The 12,813-nt window shown below is 43.6% G+C and overlaps 1 protein-coding gene across 6 annotated transcripts in view; it reads left to right on the plus strand.

Moving 5' to 3' along the window:
- Positions 1-12,813, plus strand: part of PDS5B (PDS5 cohesin associated factor B) — a 254,196-nt gene that overhangs the window by 47,251 nt on the left and 194,132 nt on the right. For all 6 annotated transcript variants that reach the window (XM_039535287.1, XM_039535243.1, XM_039535254.1 and 3 more), the window contains one exon: positions 1,727-1,930. In XM_039535287.1, coding sequence (XP_039391221.1) covers positions 1,727-1,930 — 204 coding nt within the window. The remainder of the gene's footprint in view (positions 1-1,726; positions 1,931-12,813) is intronic.

Below are 12,813 nucleotides of genomic sequence, written 5' to 3' on the forward strand. Positions count from 1 at the left end.
GGGGATCCTCGTAGTGATGGCTTGGCTGTGCCAGCACTGGTTCTGTATGCTTCTGAACCTCTCGGGTGGCTGCTCCAGTGCAGCTACCACTCAGGCCGGATCTGGCAGTCTTCTGCATCTGAACCTGGAGGCACTGCACCTGACTTCTTGGCTGCTGCATGGTTAAGTGCGGAGGAGCAGGAGTGCTCGGCTGCTGTGTGATTCTAATCTTCTGTTTCTAATGTGGCTTGAAGTTTAACATCTCTGAAGGTCCTTCAAACATGCAGGAGAATTGCCATAAATGAGTTTGATTTGGTATCTGGCCAGCCAGAAGAGACTTCTGATTTTGCCATGTCTAAAAATATTATAAAATATCATAGTTGTTTTGAAGTATTTTATCAGGAAGTGCAAAGTGAGCCACTTAACAAGTAATCTTCTATATCTTAAAGCCTTAATCTTGTAGCACTCAAATCAATGGGAATTTTGCCACTAACTTCAGTGGGTGAAGGATTGAGCGTTAATTGCCATTTTGCTACATCCAATGGCAGTTGCACTAATTAAAATAGTTACACCTCTGGGATTCAAATAAGAAATTCTTATATAATGACTTAGATTCTTTAGTTTAAAAATAGCCCATAAAGTAAATTGTATCATATGGAAAGTGGGTATTGGAATTTCATGCTAAATAATCAAAGGGCCAAACATAATAAATCTTTTTATCCCCTTCAAACAAGCATTTTATTTAAATTGTGCTAGTGACTGAATGTCATCTTCAACATATTTTACTGGGCTATTAGTTTTTCTTTCTGTCGGTCTGTCTTGTCCATTTAGACTGGGCATGGATCATTTTTACTCTGTGGTTATACAGGACTTGGCCCAATTGGGCCCTGATTTTGATTGGGATTGCTTAGTGCTACTGTAATAAAAATAGCATTAATTTGCATAAAATCCTTGGTTAATGTATGATTGCATTGAAACCCAGTGCACTCTGCTTTGGTTGGTGGGTTGTCCTGGTGAGAAGCTTGTTTCAGCCTTTGTTTTAGAGGACAGAAACTTAAAATACCAAAAGGAAAATAAAGGGGAGGGAGGGAAGATTCAGATTGGGGTTTGTCAGCTTTTAGAGTGACAGTGTTTTAAGCAGATATTTTAAGCTTCCTAATAAAAGTTGACTGCTTTTGTTTTCTGGGTTTACCTGTGCATGGCTAATGCAAAGGTAAACACAGTCTCTTATCTCAGTCGAATCAGTGAATTGTCTTTTTAGAGCAGTGGTTCTCAAACTTAGTTGCACTGCGCTCCCCTTCTGACAACAAAAATTACTAGCCAACCTCCTGAGGGGGGGACTGAAGACTGAGCCCTCCCAAGCCCCACTGCCCTGGTCGGGAAGGCCACAGCCCAAGTCCCCCCGCCCCGGATGGGGAGCAAGGCTGAAGCCTTCATGCTTCAGCTTCAGCCCCAGGCAGTGGGGCTTGGGCTTTAGCTTCGGCCTCAGGCCCCAGCAAATACACCGCCAGCTCTGGCAACCCCATTAAAATAGAATCCGGACTCACTTTGGGCCCCAGACCCACAGTTTGAGAACTGCTGCTTTAGAGGTATATTAAATGTTATTTTGGCTTTCAGCAACTGTGCAAAAGCTGAGTGTTGGGAGGATGGAGAAAGGGTAGAATTGCATGAGCTCTTGTCTTATTTTGAACGAAGACCTGTTTATCTAGAGAGTTTCACTTATATATTGATCTAATTTTTTTTGTAGATGGTTGTGAAAACATTCATGGATATGGACCAGGACTCGGAAGAAGAAAAGGAGCTGTATCTAAATCTTGCATTACATCTTGCTTCAGATTTTTTTCTCAAACACCCTGATAAAGATGTGCGCTTGCTGGTAGCATGTTGCCTTGCTGATATTTTCAGAATTTATGCTCCTGAAGCTCCATACACCTCACCAGATAAACTGAAAGTAAGTTGAAGTAAGCATGCATGCAGAAAATGTATGAAGGGGAAAAAAAGAAGGTGGTGGGGGAGTAAGGCAGAACGAATATATTTTACCCATTGCATCCCAAGCAGAATGATTTTACCAATTTCTGGTTCCACCAGGTTACTAGTTATTGTGTAAATCAAAATAAATAACTTACCTGAGAAATCCAAGGGTTTAACCTGGTTATGGGGACACAGGTTCTGTCTGCACTGTAAATTTTAACTGCTATACAAGTCGGGAGACAAACATGTTATTAAATCTTCTCACTCAGTTATATTGTAGATGTAACAAATATAACTGACGAGAAGCATAACTGTTGTAACTGTGGTCCCAACCTATGAAAGAGGCAAGATAGGTAAAGTAATATCTTTTATTGAACTCACTTCTGTTGGTGGAAGTTATAAGATTTTGAACTGCTGAGTCTCTGTGTATCTTGAAAGCTTGTACCTTCCACCAGCGGAAGTTGGTTCAATAAAAGATAATACCTCACCCACTTTATATCTCAGGCAGCCTCTGTTTCCATATATAATATTTAAAGGCTTTTGGAATTAACTTTTATATCTGTTTTCAATATGAGATTAACTAGAATATCTACCCTCTGTCCTTTTAGTGGTGTTGGCAGGTCTATAGCTTCCACAGGATACTTCTGTGAGAGAGGAGCAAAATCCTCTGCCAGTACTTTTAAGGTAGTGATCACTAGTGCTTTCAGTTAGCATTTTGGGGTATTTCTCTTGGGCTCTGTGGGACCCATGCTTGTTGACATGGTGTTTCCAAGCCTGCACTTGTGTGCCCTGCTGCATTGTAAACCTGAGTTTACAGTTGCTGGACCTAGGTCTCAGCTGTACTAACATGTCTACACTGCACTATGCAGACCTTCTGAGTCTTGTCCATTACTTGAAGTGTGTCCACACTGCAAAGTAACAGGGCTTGGACCTGAGCTGCAGCAGGACTCTGAGTCTGATCCACTCCTCTATCTAGGTTCTAGTACCTGGGTCCTGAGTGCTTGCTGACTGAGCTGGACTGATGGGGAGGCTTGGGCTCAAACCAGAGTCAGAGACCAAGTTTAGTGTGTAGTGTAGAAATGCCCTTGGAGGGCAGAGAATATTTTATTGAAGAAAGATATGTTTGAAAATAGTTCAGATTATAGTGTTACTCTCCACCCAACTGACAGTGATAATTTCTGCTGAGAATTTGAAAGTTGCAGTTTTAAGAGTGCGCTTACTCTACATTACGTGTAATACCCATAGCCCAACTAGATGGAGATGGTTGATTGGGAAAATGACAGTTTAAGCAGCTGCAAAGGTATCTTTTTGTTACAGAAACTTTCCTGTTATGGCAGTTTAGATGGCTTTACTCTTTTTGTAATGGAGGGTGGTGGGGGGGAATCAATACCAGCTAAATGCCTTCTAAGGTGCGCAGCAAGCTATTAAGGGTGGCGCAGGTGAGGAGAGGCAGCTGGGAATAGGTGGCCCTCCCACAGCACAGGGGAGAGAGGCGGCCAGGAAGAGGTGCCTCTCCCATGGCCTGTCCCCAAGATGCTGCGGAGAGAGGGAGGGCTGGGGGGAACCCCCTCTCCCTGCCCCAGCCCTGAGCTTCCTCCCGCACTCCAAACCCCTCATCCCTGGCTCCACCCCAGAACCCACACCCCCAGCCAGAGCCCTCAGCCCCCTCCCACACTCTGAACCCCTCGGCCCCACCCCTGCCACACATCACCTCCATAGTGGTGCACATAACAAAATTCATTCCGCACATGCACGCAAAAAATTATAGGGAACACTGAACACCAGTCCTACCTTCTTTCCTTCCTCTCCGACCCCCCACCAAAAACAACTTTTCACTACATTGTCTGAATCTTGAGTGATGGGTTGGTCTCTGTCTCTCTCTTTTTTTTTTAATAGCAGTGAAAATTAATATTTAAAAAATAGTGGTGTCTTTTTGTTCATTGTCTCCTGCTCTTTGCCCTTGGCTTTCACTTCTCTAGTCTTTCTTTGTCTGCAGGTTTCAGAGTTGTGCCTTTCAGAGAGAAATTTGTAAGTGCATCAAAGACGTGAAAAAAAGGGCAAATAGTGGAGTCGCTTTCTTGTAAAATAGTGGTGCAGCAGACTGAGTATGACATTACACAGGGTACAGTCTGAGCTGTTGAAAATCCGTGTCCCCTCAATTTACCAATCCTGGGGTACCTTTTACACTGCTTTGCTTTTCTGTGAGAACTACCACTCCTAGGGTATGGCTACACTTACGGTTTGCAGCGCTGGTAGTTTGCAGTGCTGGTCATCCAGCTGTGTAGGAGCAGCGCTGGTGTGTGGCCACACTCACAGCTACCAGTGCTGGTGTGTGGCCACATTTGCAGCATTAGCAGCGCTGCTGGGAGTGATGCATTATGGGCAGCTATCCCAGCATTCAAGTGGCCACAACGTGCTTTTCAAAAGAGGGGGGTGGAGTGGGGTCTAGTGTGACAGGGAGCGGGGGAAGAGAGAGAGGGGATTTTTGGAGCCAACACTGTGTGTTTAGCTTCCTGACTTGTTCTGATTTTTCATGTTTCCAACCCCTTAGTCTTAACTCTTAATTGCAAACAGCCTGCAGCCAACACGACTCCCCGCTGTTTCATTTCCTCCCTGCCTGCAATCTCATGTGATTGTTTACAGCCAGGTACAGATGATCACAGCAAACAGGAGTTCTGTTTGTTTTTTAGATAAGCGGCAACTGCAAGGCAACGGAGCTCCTTCACAACAAAACAAAGAGAGGCTGCATAACAAAACAAAGAGAGTAATTTATAAAAGCATTCTGGGATGCACCTTATACCCTGGAGGCCAATCACAGCGCTGGTGTGTGGCCACACTTGATGACCAGTGCTGCAGCACCAGCGCTGGAATCCTTATTACCCATGCTGAGTGAGGTGTACGGCCAGCGCTGCAGCCAGGGAGTTGCAGCGCTGGAAGTGCCCTGCAGGTTTGGCCACTTACTAATTGCAGCGCTGGTGAAGGGTTCTTGAGAGGTCATCTAGTCCAGTCTCCTGCACTCATGGCAGGACTAAGTATTATCGAGATATGTACAAACTCCCTATTATAGGATACACACTAACTTTGTTATTTCAAGTGAAGGTTCCCCAACTCTTCAACCCAAACAAACAGGTTTAGATAAAACAAGTTTTTTAACTACAGAAAGATAGTTTGTAAGTGATTACAAGTAATGAGGCATAAAGGCAGAATTGGTTAAGAAGCAAATAAATGATATGCAAGGTAATACTTAATTTAACAAGCTAAATGGATTCAAAGCAAAGATTTTTATCTCACAATATGCTTACAGCAGTCTGTAGTGACTGAAAAGGCTCCCAGCCAGGATCCCTCCCTCAATTCAATGTTGCTTCCTTTGTTTTGCAAGCATTGTAGCTGCCATCAGTAGAGACAGGGCGGGGAGGAGCCTAGGTAATTTGGAGGCCACTGTTTCTCCTTCTTATGCTCTCCTCCTCTCTTTGAGGATTATCTCCAGCTGGGGTTCAGGCGACAACCAATCTGTTTACACACAAACTCCCAGGTGTTCCACTGTCAATATGTAAAGTTCTCCCTCACACCCTTCTTCTTGCCAAAGAATGGTCACTTGCCTAGGTGATAGTCTGTAATAGTTTGTCTGATTATGCTGATACCTGGCTGAGGCTCCCATGTGTCTTTGTCTCTGGAAAAACTAGTTTGTGCCTGGTTTTCTTAAACTTGGAGCATGTAGAATCTTATAACTTTATATGCAATGTTGATATACACATTTTACCAGGACAGTAATGTTCAGTAGATAGAGTTTTCATATGGTATCTCACAAGGCATACTTTGTACAAAATTTATTGTAGTCTTGTAAAAATAGTAAATATGGGGTATAGTGTGTCACGCTGAGACAGTTTATATTCATGAAATGAGTTCACAGGTGTCCTGTTTGCAGGACTAAAGACTTTTTGATACAAAGAATGACGATAATTTCTTCATATTCATGTGGGAATAAAGGTAAGAGGAAGAATGCCTCTTTCTGGGCCAGTGTTTTGTTTTCCCAGATTTTACTCTGCTATTTTCCTTCTAAATCTTTCTGGCTTTTTAATCAGGCATATATTGTTTTAGTCTGAAATTGAGGTTGGGCTTCAGCCTCTAAGGCCCACTCAAAGGTTTGTTGCTCTGTTCCCTTGAGTCTCCCATGAAATAATCTGATAGTGCAATTAATACAGTGTTGTCCTCAGGATCCACATAGAATATCCTGCAATTAGAAGGTTGTGCACAACTTCTCTTGAGGAAGGGGGAGATTGATCTGAGGAGTGATCCCTGCACTGTAAAAACTAGGCCATTTTAAACTGTCTCGTGTTAGGCAACAAAAATTGAAATCTAGATCTCCAATCTAACTTTTTTGTCACCCATCTCAGAAACTCTGTTTCTGCTATATGTTTTTTTGAGAACGTGACTGGCCCCAAATTAAATAAAAATTCAACATCTTTCTAACAGATATGTTCTAGCTCAACCAGAAGCTATGGGTTCAATCTAAGAATCACTTGGTGAAATTCTGTGTTTTGAGATAAGAAAATCAGACTTAAATGTTAATAGTTGTGCCTTCTGGCATTAAAATCCTATGATTCTTTTTGGCCTTTAAAATATATGAGCACAGTTAGGGCATATAATTGGAATTATAATGCCATTATGTAAATCAATATTTTCTATCCTATTCCTTGGTATAGGTGGAGTCAGTAATCCACCTATTAAAATTGTCTGATACTTGCCATTGTAAGTATCACTATTTTCAGAGCCTTATAATTTCGATGAACTTTGATGATTTGGTCTGAAATTTTCCATGCTGGGTGTCTGACTCAGGCTGAAGTTATTGTGTGAAAACTCCATCCAAAATGGTTCAGCTGTTTCTGAGAATGAAGCTAGAGAAAAATACATTGCTTTGTCATTTTAAAAAATACTGGTGACATTTTCTTTGAGACGCTCTAGTGTCCCTATACTTGGGAGCAGGGACTTGAAATGTGGCAGACAGGTGACCTTTGTCTTTGCTGTTCCTGTGAAAATCTGCCCTAATTTGGCTAAATGATAGGACTTGGAAAAATCTCAATTCTTACCTGTTTAGTAGAGAGTGATATAGAGTTCAGCAGCTAAAATCTCCAAAGATTGTCTTCACTGACCATGCTCCATCCCCTCACAATTGCTAGTGGAGGCTGCAAATGTGTCATCCCCTCAGAGGGAGAGAATATCATTAGTCTTCTCACAGATCTTTTCAGAGATGGTGCACGTGCACATAATAGTGACTGAATATGCTCCAGCCCAGAGCTTACCTGTAATAGCTACTCAGCTGCTGCAGAATGGCGTGGTGATTAGGTGCCAGAACTGAGTACAGTAATTCCTCACTTAACATTGTAGTTATGTTCCTGAAAAACGTGACTTTAAGCGAAACGATGTTAAGCAAATCCAATTTCCCCATAAGAATTAATGTAAATAAGGGGGGGTTAGGTTCCAGGGAATTTATTTTTTTGCCAGACAAAAGGCATTATATATGTTTTTTAAACAAGCAGTTTAATACAGGTATAAGTTTTAAACAATTTTAAAGAAACAATTTAATACTGCAATCATCACTGCTGAGTATGAAGCTTGGTTGAGGTGGTGGAGTCAGAGTGGAAGAGGATGGATTGTCCGGCTGCTCCTCTTGCTTTTCTTGCAAGCACAGGCACTGACTTTGCCGGGGGCAGGGAGCTCAACCTTCGGCCCATCCACTCCACCCCTTTCCCCAAGCCCCCACCTTTGACCCATCTCTTCTGCCCCCCCCACCTCCTCGGCCCTCACTTCACATGCTGCATCTTGGCTCCTCCCCCCCTCCCTTCTGAACGCTGCAAACCAGCTGATTTCCGCGGGCAGAAGGTAGGGGGGAGGAGCGAGGACTTGACACGCAGGCTCCCCTGTCTCCCCCCTGTGCAGGCAGGAGGGAGGAGTGAAGACTTGGCAAGTAGGCTCCTGCCATGCCTCCTGCCCAGGGCAATCAGCTGGTTTTCATTGTTCAGGAGGCAGGGGAGGGAAGGGGACATAACTACAACATTAAGTGAGGAGTTACTGTACCACATGATGGAATGTGTTAGCTTTTTTAAAGTCTGGTGAATTACATTCTCTCTCTCTGCGTTAAAAGAACATTACTGAGGTTCCAAAGTCGAGCAGTCAAAATCAGGAAATGGTAGAGTTAAGATTGCCAGTTCATCTGCATTATGATAGTCCTTAATTACATGATCATATACTATTTTTTTCCATGGGACTCCTTCAATATGCAGGATGGACCAGTTCTGGAGGTGAATCAGGGTTGTGTAGTTAAGGAGGCTATTGTCTGTAGGGACCTGTCTCATTTGTTGCAGAAGTTGGAAGGTCTATAATGAATGAGCCTAGGGATTGTGGAAGGTTAAGGTCTTATGGTTAAGGCTAGTTGGATGCTGCTCAAGATAATTTAATTCTGTTCCTGTGTGATGATGGGCAAGTCATTTACCATTTGTTGGAGGTCATCAGCAATTGTGTTTTTTCTCATTTCCCTTGAGACTTTGGGGTCTGATTTTGCTTAAGTGCTGAGGACTCAGCTGCAGCTGAAGTCAATGGAAGATATGACTTGAACATATACAATGCTAAGTACTCTGAAAAAATCAGATTCTAGGTCTCAAACTGGGCACTCAAAGTTAATGGATATTTTTGATCTTCTGTCTGTGCCTCACCTCCCTGTTTGTGAAATGGGAGTAATATTTCTGCTTCACTTCACAGGGAGGTTGTGACTGTTTGTGAAGCATTCAAATATTATTGTGATGAGTTTCATAGAAAAGCCCGTGAAGAAATTAATAGTTTTGTCTTCAGAGCAGGATTTGAAGAGGGTGTAGTAAACAAGGTCTGTGTACATGCACTGAACAATGAGGGGGAAAAAAAACTGAGTAGCAGCTCATTAAATGAGTTCTGTCCATCTTGTGAACTGAATGAATCAGCGGCCTGTAGAAAACATATAACGTGATCATATAATTAAAGACCGTATCATAATGCATATTTACTGTTATATGTTAGGAAATGCCTGTGGAACCTTAACTCTTGAATGCTTTTCTTTGTAACCTTAATGTTTTAATATAGTTTGTGTAATATAGTCTCTAAACTTGTTTTTTGTTTTGTGTTTTTGGTTGTCACTACACACTGCACTGAAGTTTTCAATGAACTGTCCACAGTGGTGCCCAGAGGTTTTCTAAATAATTAATTTAGAACTCAGCAATGTGTATGACTAGTTCAGGGTGTCAGGATCAACGAGAATGTGTGCTCTGCTGGAGAGAATCCCATAGGAAGATATATTGAAAAGACTTGTGACTATTCATCTCTTTTCTAAATAGAGGGGAGTGTGCTGGGTGTAATAGAGGTGTACAAGAGAGATGCTGTATTCGAGCCCAAGAACTCAGTAAAATGGGGGGAACATCAAGTTATGTGGATTCTGAGAATATTTAGGTTAGATAGGATACAGAAATCCGACTGGCTTAATGAAGACGCTTCTATGGACAGGTTGTTCTGTAACTGTCTACAATAGGGTACAAAGAGTCCTGTGGCACCTTATAGACTAAAAGACGTATTGGAGCATAAGCTTTCGTGGGTGAATACCCACTTCGTCAGATGCATCTGTGTGATTGACTGGTCAGTTTGTAACTCTGGTGTTCGTAACTCTGAGGTTCTACTGCATTTATAAAATGGAGAATAAGGAGAAGCTAAATGAATTCCTTGCATCGGTCTTCACTGCAGAGTATGAGAGAGATTACCATACCCGAGCCATTCTTCTTAGGGTCCGATCTGAGGAACGGTCCCAGATTGAGGTGTCAATAAAGGAGGTTTTGAAACAAACTGATAAATTTAATAGTACTAAGTCACCAGAACCAGATGGTATTCACCCAAGAGTTGTGAAGGAACTCAAATATGAAATTGCAGTACTACTAACTGTGGTACGTAACCTAGAATTTAAATCAGCTTCTGTACCTGATGACTGAAGAATAGCTAATATGACACCACTTTTTAAAAAAAGGCTCTATAGAGGATTCTGGAAATTACAAGCCAGTAAGCCTAACTTCAGTACCAGGCAAATGAGTTGAAACTATAGTTAAGAACAGAATTATCAAAACACAGATGAACATGACTGTTGGGGAAGAGTCAACATGGCATTTGTAAGGGGAAATCATGCCTCACCAATCTACTAGAATTCTTTGAGGGGAGTCAACCAACATGTGGACAAAGGTGATCCAATGGATATAATGTCGTTGGACTTTCTGAAAGCCTTTGGCAAGATCCCTCATCGAAGGTTCTCTCTTAAGCAAAGTCAGCAGTCATGGGATAAGAAGGAAGGTCCTCTCAAAGATCAGTAACTGGTTAAAGGATAGGAAACAAAGGAGTAAATGGTCAGTTTTAAGAATGAAGCAAGAGAAAAACAGCATCCCCCAGGGATCTGTACCACTACTGTTGAGCATACTAATAAATGATCTGGAAAAAGAGGTAAACAGTGAGGTAGCAAAATTTGCAGATGATAGAAAATTATTCAAGGTAGTGAAGTCCAAAGGAGACTGTGAAGAATTACAAAGGGTGAGTAGGCAACAGAAATGGCAGATGAAATTCAATGTTGTTGAATGTAAAGTAATGCACACCGGAAAACATAATCCCAACTATACATACAAAATGATGGGATTTAAATTAGCTGTTACTGCTCAAGAAAGAGATCTTGGAGTCATAGTGGATAGTTCTCTGAAAACATCTCCTCAGTGTGCAACTGCAGTCAAAAAAAGCTAACCATGATAGGAACCATTGAGAAAGGAATCAATATGACAGAAAATATCATAATGCTGCTGTATAAATCCAGGGTATGCCCGCATCTTGAATACTATGTGCAGTTTGGATCACCGCGTCTCAAAAAAACATGTTAGAATTGGAAAAGGTACAGAGAAGGGCATTAAAAATGATTAAGGGTATGCAACAGCTTCCATGCAAAGAGAGATTAATAAGACTGGGACTTTTCAGCTTGGAGAAGAGATAAGTAAGAAGGGATGTGATAGTGGTCTATAAAAATCAGTAATGGTTTAGCGAAAGTGAATAAGGAAATGTTGTTTACTCCTTCACATCACCCAGTGAAATTAATAGCAGGTTTAAAACAAACACAAGGAAATACTTCTTCACATAATGCCCAGTCAAGCTCTGGAACTCTTTGTCAGGGGATGTTGCAAAGGCCAAAATTATAGCAAGGTTCAAAAAGGATCTGCAAGGGCTTCAGGCCATACCCTCTTAATGACAGGGACATTATTTTGAAGAGCCTGTTAATGGAAGCTGCTGTTGGTCTGGCTTTGGAGCCGTGCTGCTGACTTAGCAGTGAGCACATCACTCTGCACTGGGGCCGCTCTGTTGACACCGGGCTCTTCCCGGCACCGTTCTCCTTCCCCGCCCGTGCTGAAGAAGGGGCACAAAAAACAGCGTGGCAACGGGCTGCTCCCAGGGGCTGTAAGAGAGACAGGCAGCGAACTCCTAACAAAGTGACACCCATGCCAGGTTGCTCATCTCTTCAAGATCTACAGTTGGCAGCAGATATGCCTCCTAGGACACTCAGCCCTGTTCAGGACCCACTGCCGACTCCTGAAAGCAGTCAGGGACCTCTACATCTTCGAGCTCCCTCAAGGCTCTTCAGGTGGCAAAAGACCTCCTATCGCTCCTGGTGCTGCCCATGCTTAGAGACTGTCACCCATTAGCAAAGGTGGTCACCTCAAGATAGAAGCCCTTGATGGGGCTGCCCCAGTCGGCCTTGACCCAGCGCAGGTCCTTGTACTGTCACCGGTCGCCAGATCCATGACGTTGATCTCTGGTGTCACGGCACCAATCACTGGCTTCTCAGTCACCAGCCCCTCAGCACTGCTCCCCATCGCCATGTCATACCTCTCCAGCACTGTGGCAGTGGTTATCGCTCCCTGCCACGAGTCCCAGGTGTGGCACTGCTCTCTGCATCACAGCTGGCAGGAGATGGTAGCGACAGCTCCTCCCTGGTCACTGAGGGAGGAGTGCTCATTAGAGTCTGAGGAGGAAGCTACCTCTCCCACATTGCGGCACTGACATCAGCCGTACACACCGGACTCTGCTGCAGGTCTGTTGATGTTTTGGCTGCCAGGGCAGTGGCCAGTGCAATGGCCTTATTGGACCCCGTGGGGGTTCCCATTGATACAGGGACTATATTCCCTGCCATTTAGTCTCCCAGAGGCGGACTCAGGTGCCAACCCGGCTACCACCACTGGAGACGAACTCGGATCTGGAAGCCAGTACCGAAACCCCAACAGCCCCGGTGCCATTGGCCCTGACTGTGGAGGAGGAGTCATCCCCTTCTGTGGTAACGACCTTTTCCTCATGCTCTCTGGATGAGTCAGTCACGGGCCCCACCAACTTGCTGCCACTGGATGTTTTTTGAGCCCACCAGCAGTGCCACACAGGAGCTGTTCAAATGTGTTGCTTCAAACTTGGAGTTGGAGGCTGAGGAGATTAAGGAACCTGTGAACAGCCTGTTCCCTCTGAGGTGACACTCCCAGTATGATGGGGTACTCAAGCTGGTCAAGGCACTGTGGCAAACCCCGTTTTCTCTGTCCCCAACATCTAAAGGGCAGAGAAGTACTATGTCCTTGCCAAGGGCTATGAGTACATGTACTCACACCCTCCCTCAAGGGTCACTAGTGGTCTTTGCCCCTGCCTGTATTGTTCGTTAGTGGCCAACTAGCGAATTCCATAAAAATAAAGATGTTAAAAATCTGGACTTATTTGAGAGAAAGGTTTGACGGCTAGCCTGCAACTGCATATCTCCCACCAGCAAGCATTGTTGAGGAGCTATGA

This window comes from Mauremys reevesii, linkage group 1 (genome assembly GCF_016161935.1).
Source record: "Mauremys reevesii isolate NIE-2019 linkage group 1, ASM1616193v1, whole genome shotgun sequence".
NCBI classification, from domain to species: domain Eukaryota; kingdom Metazoa; phylum Chordata; order Testudines; family Geoemydidae; genus Mauremys; species Mauremys reevesii.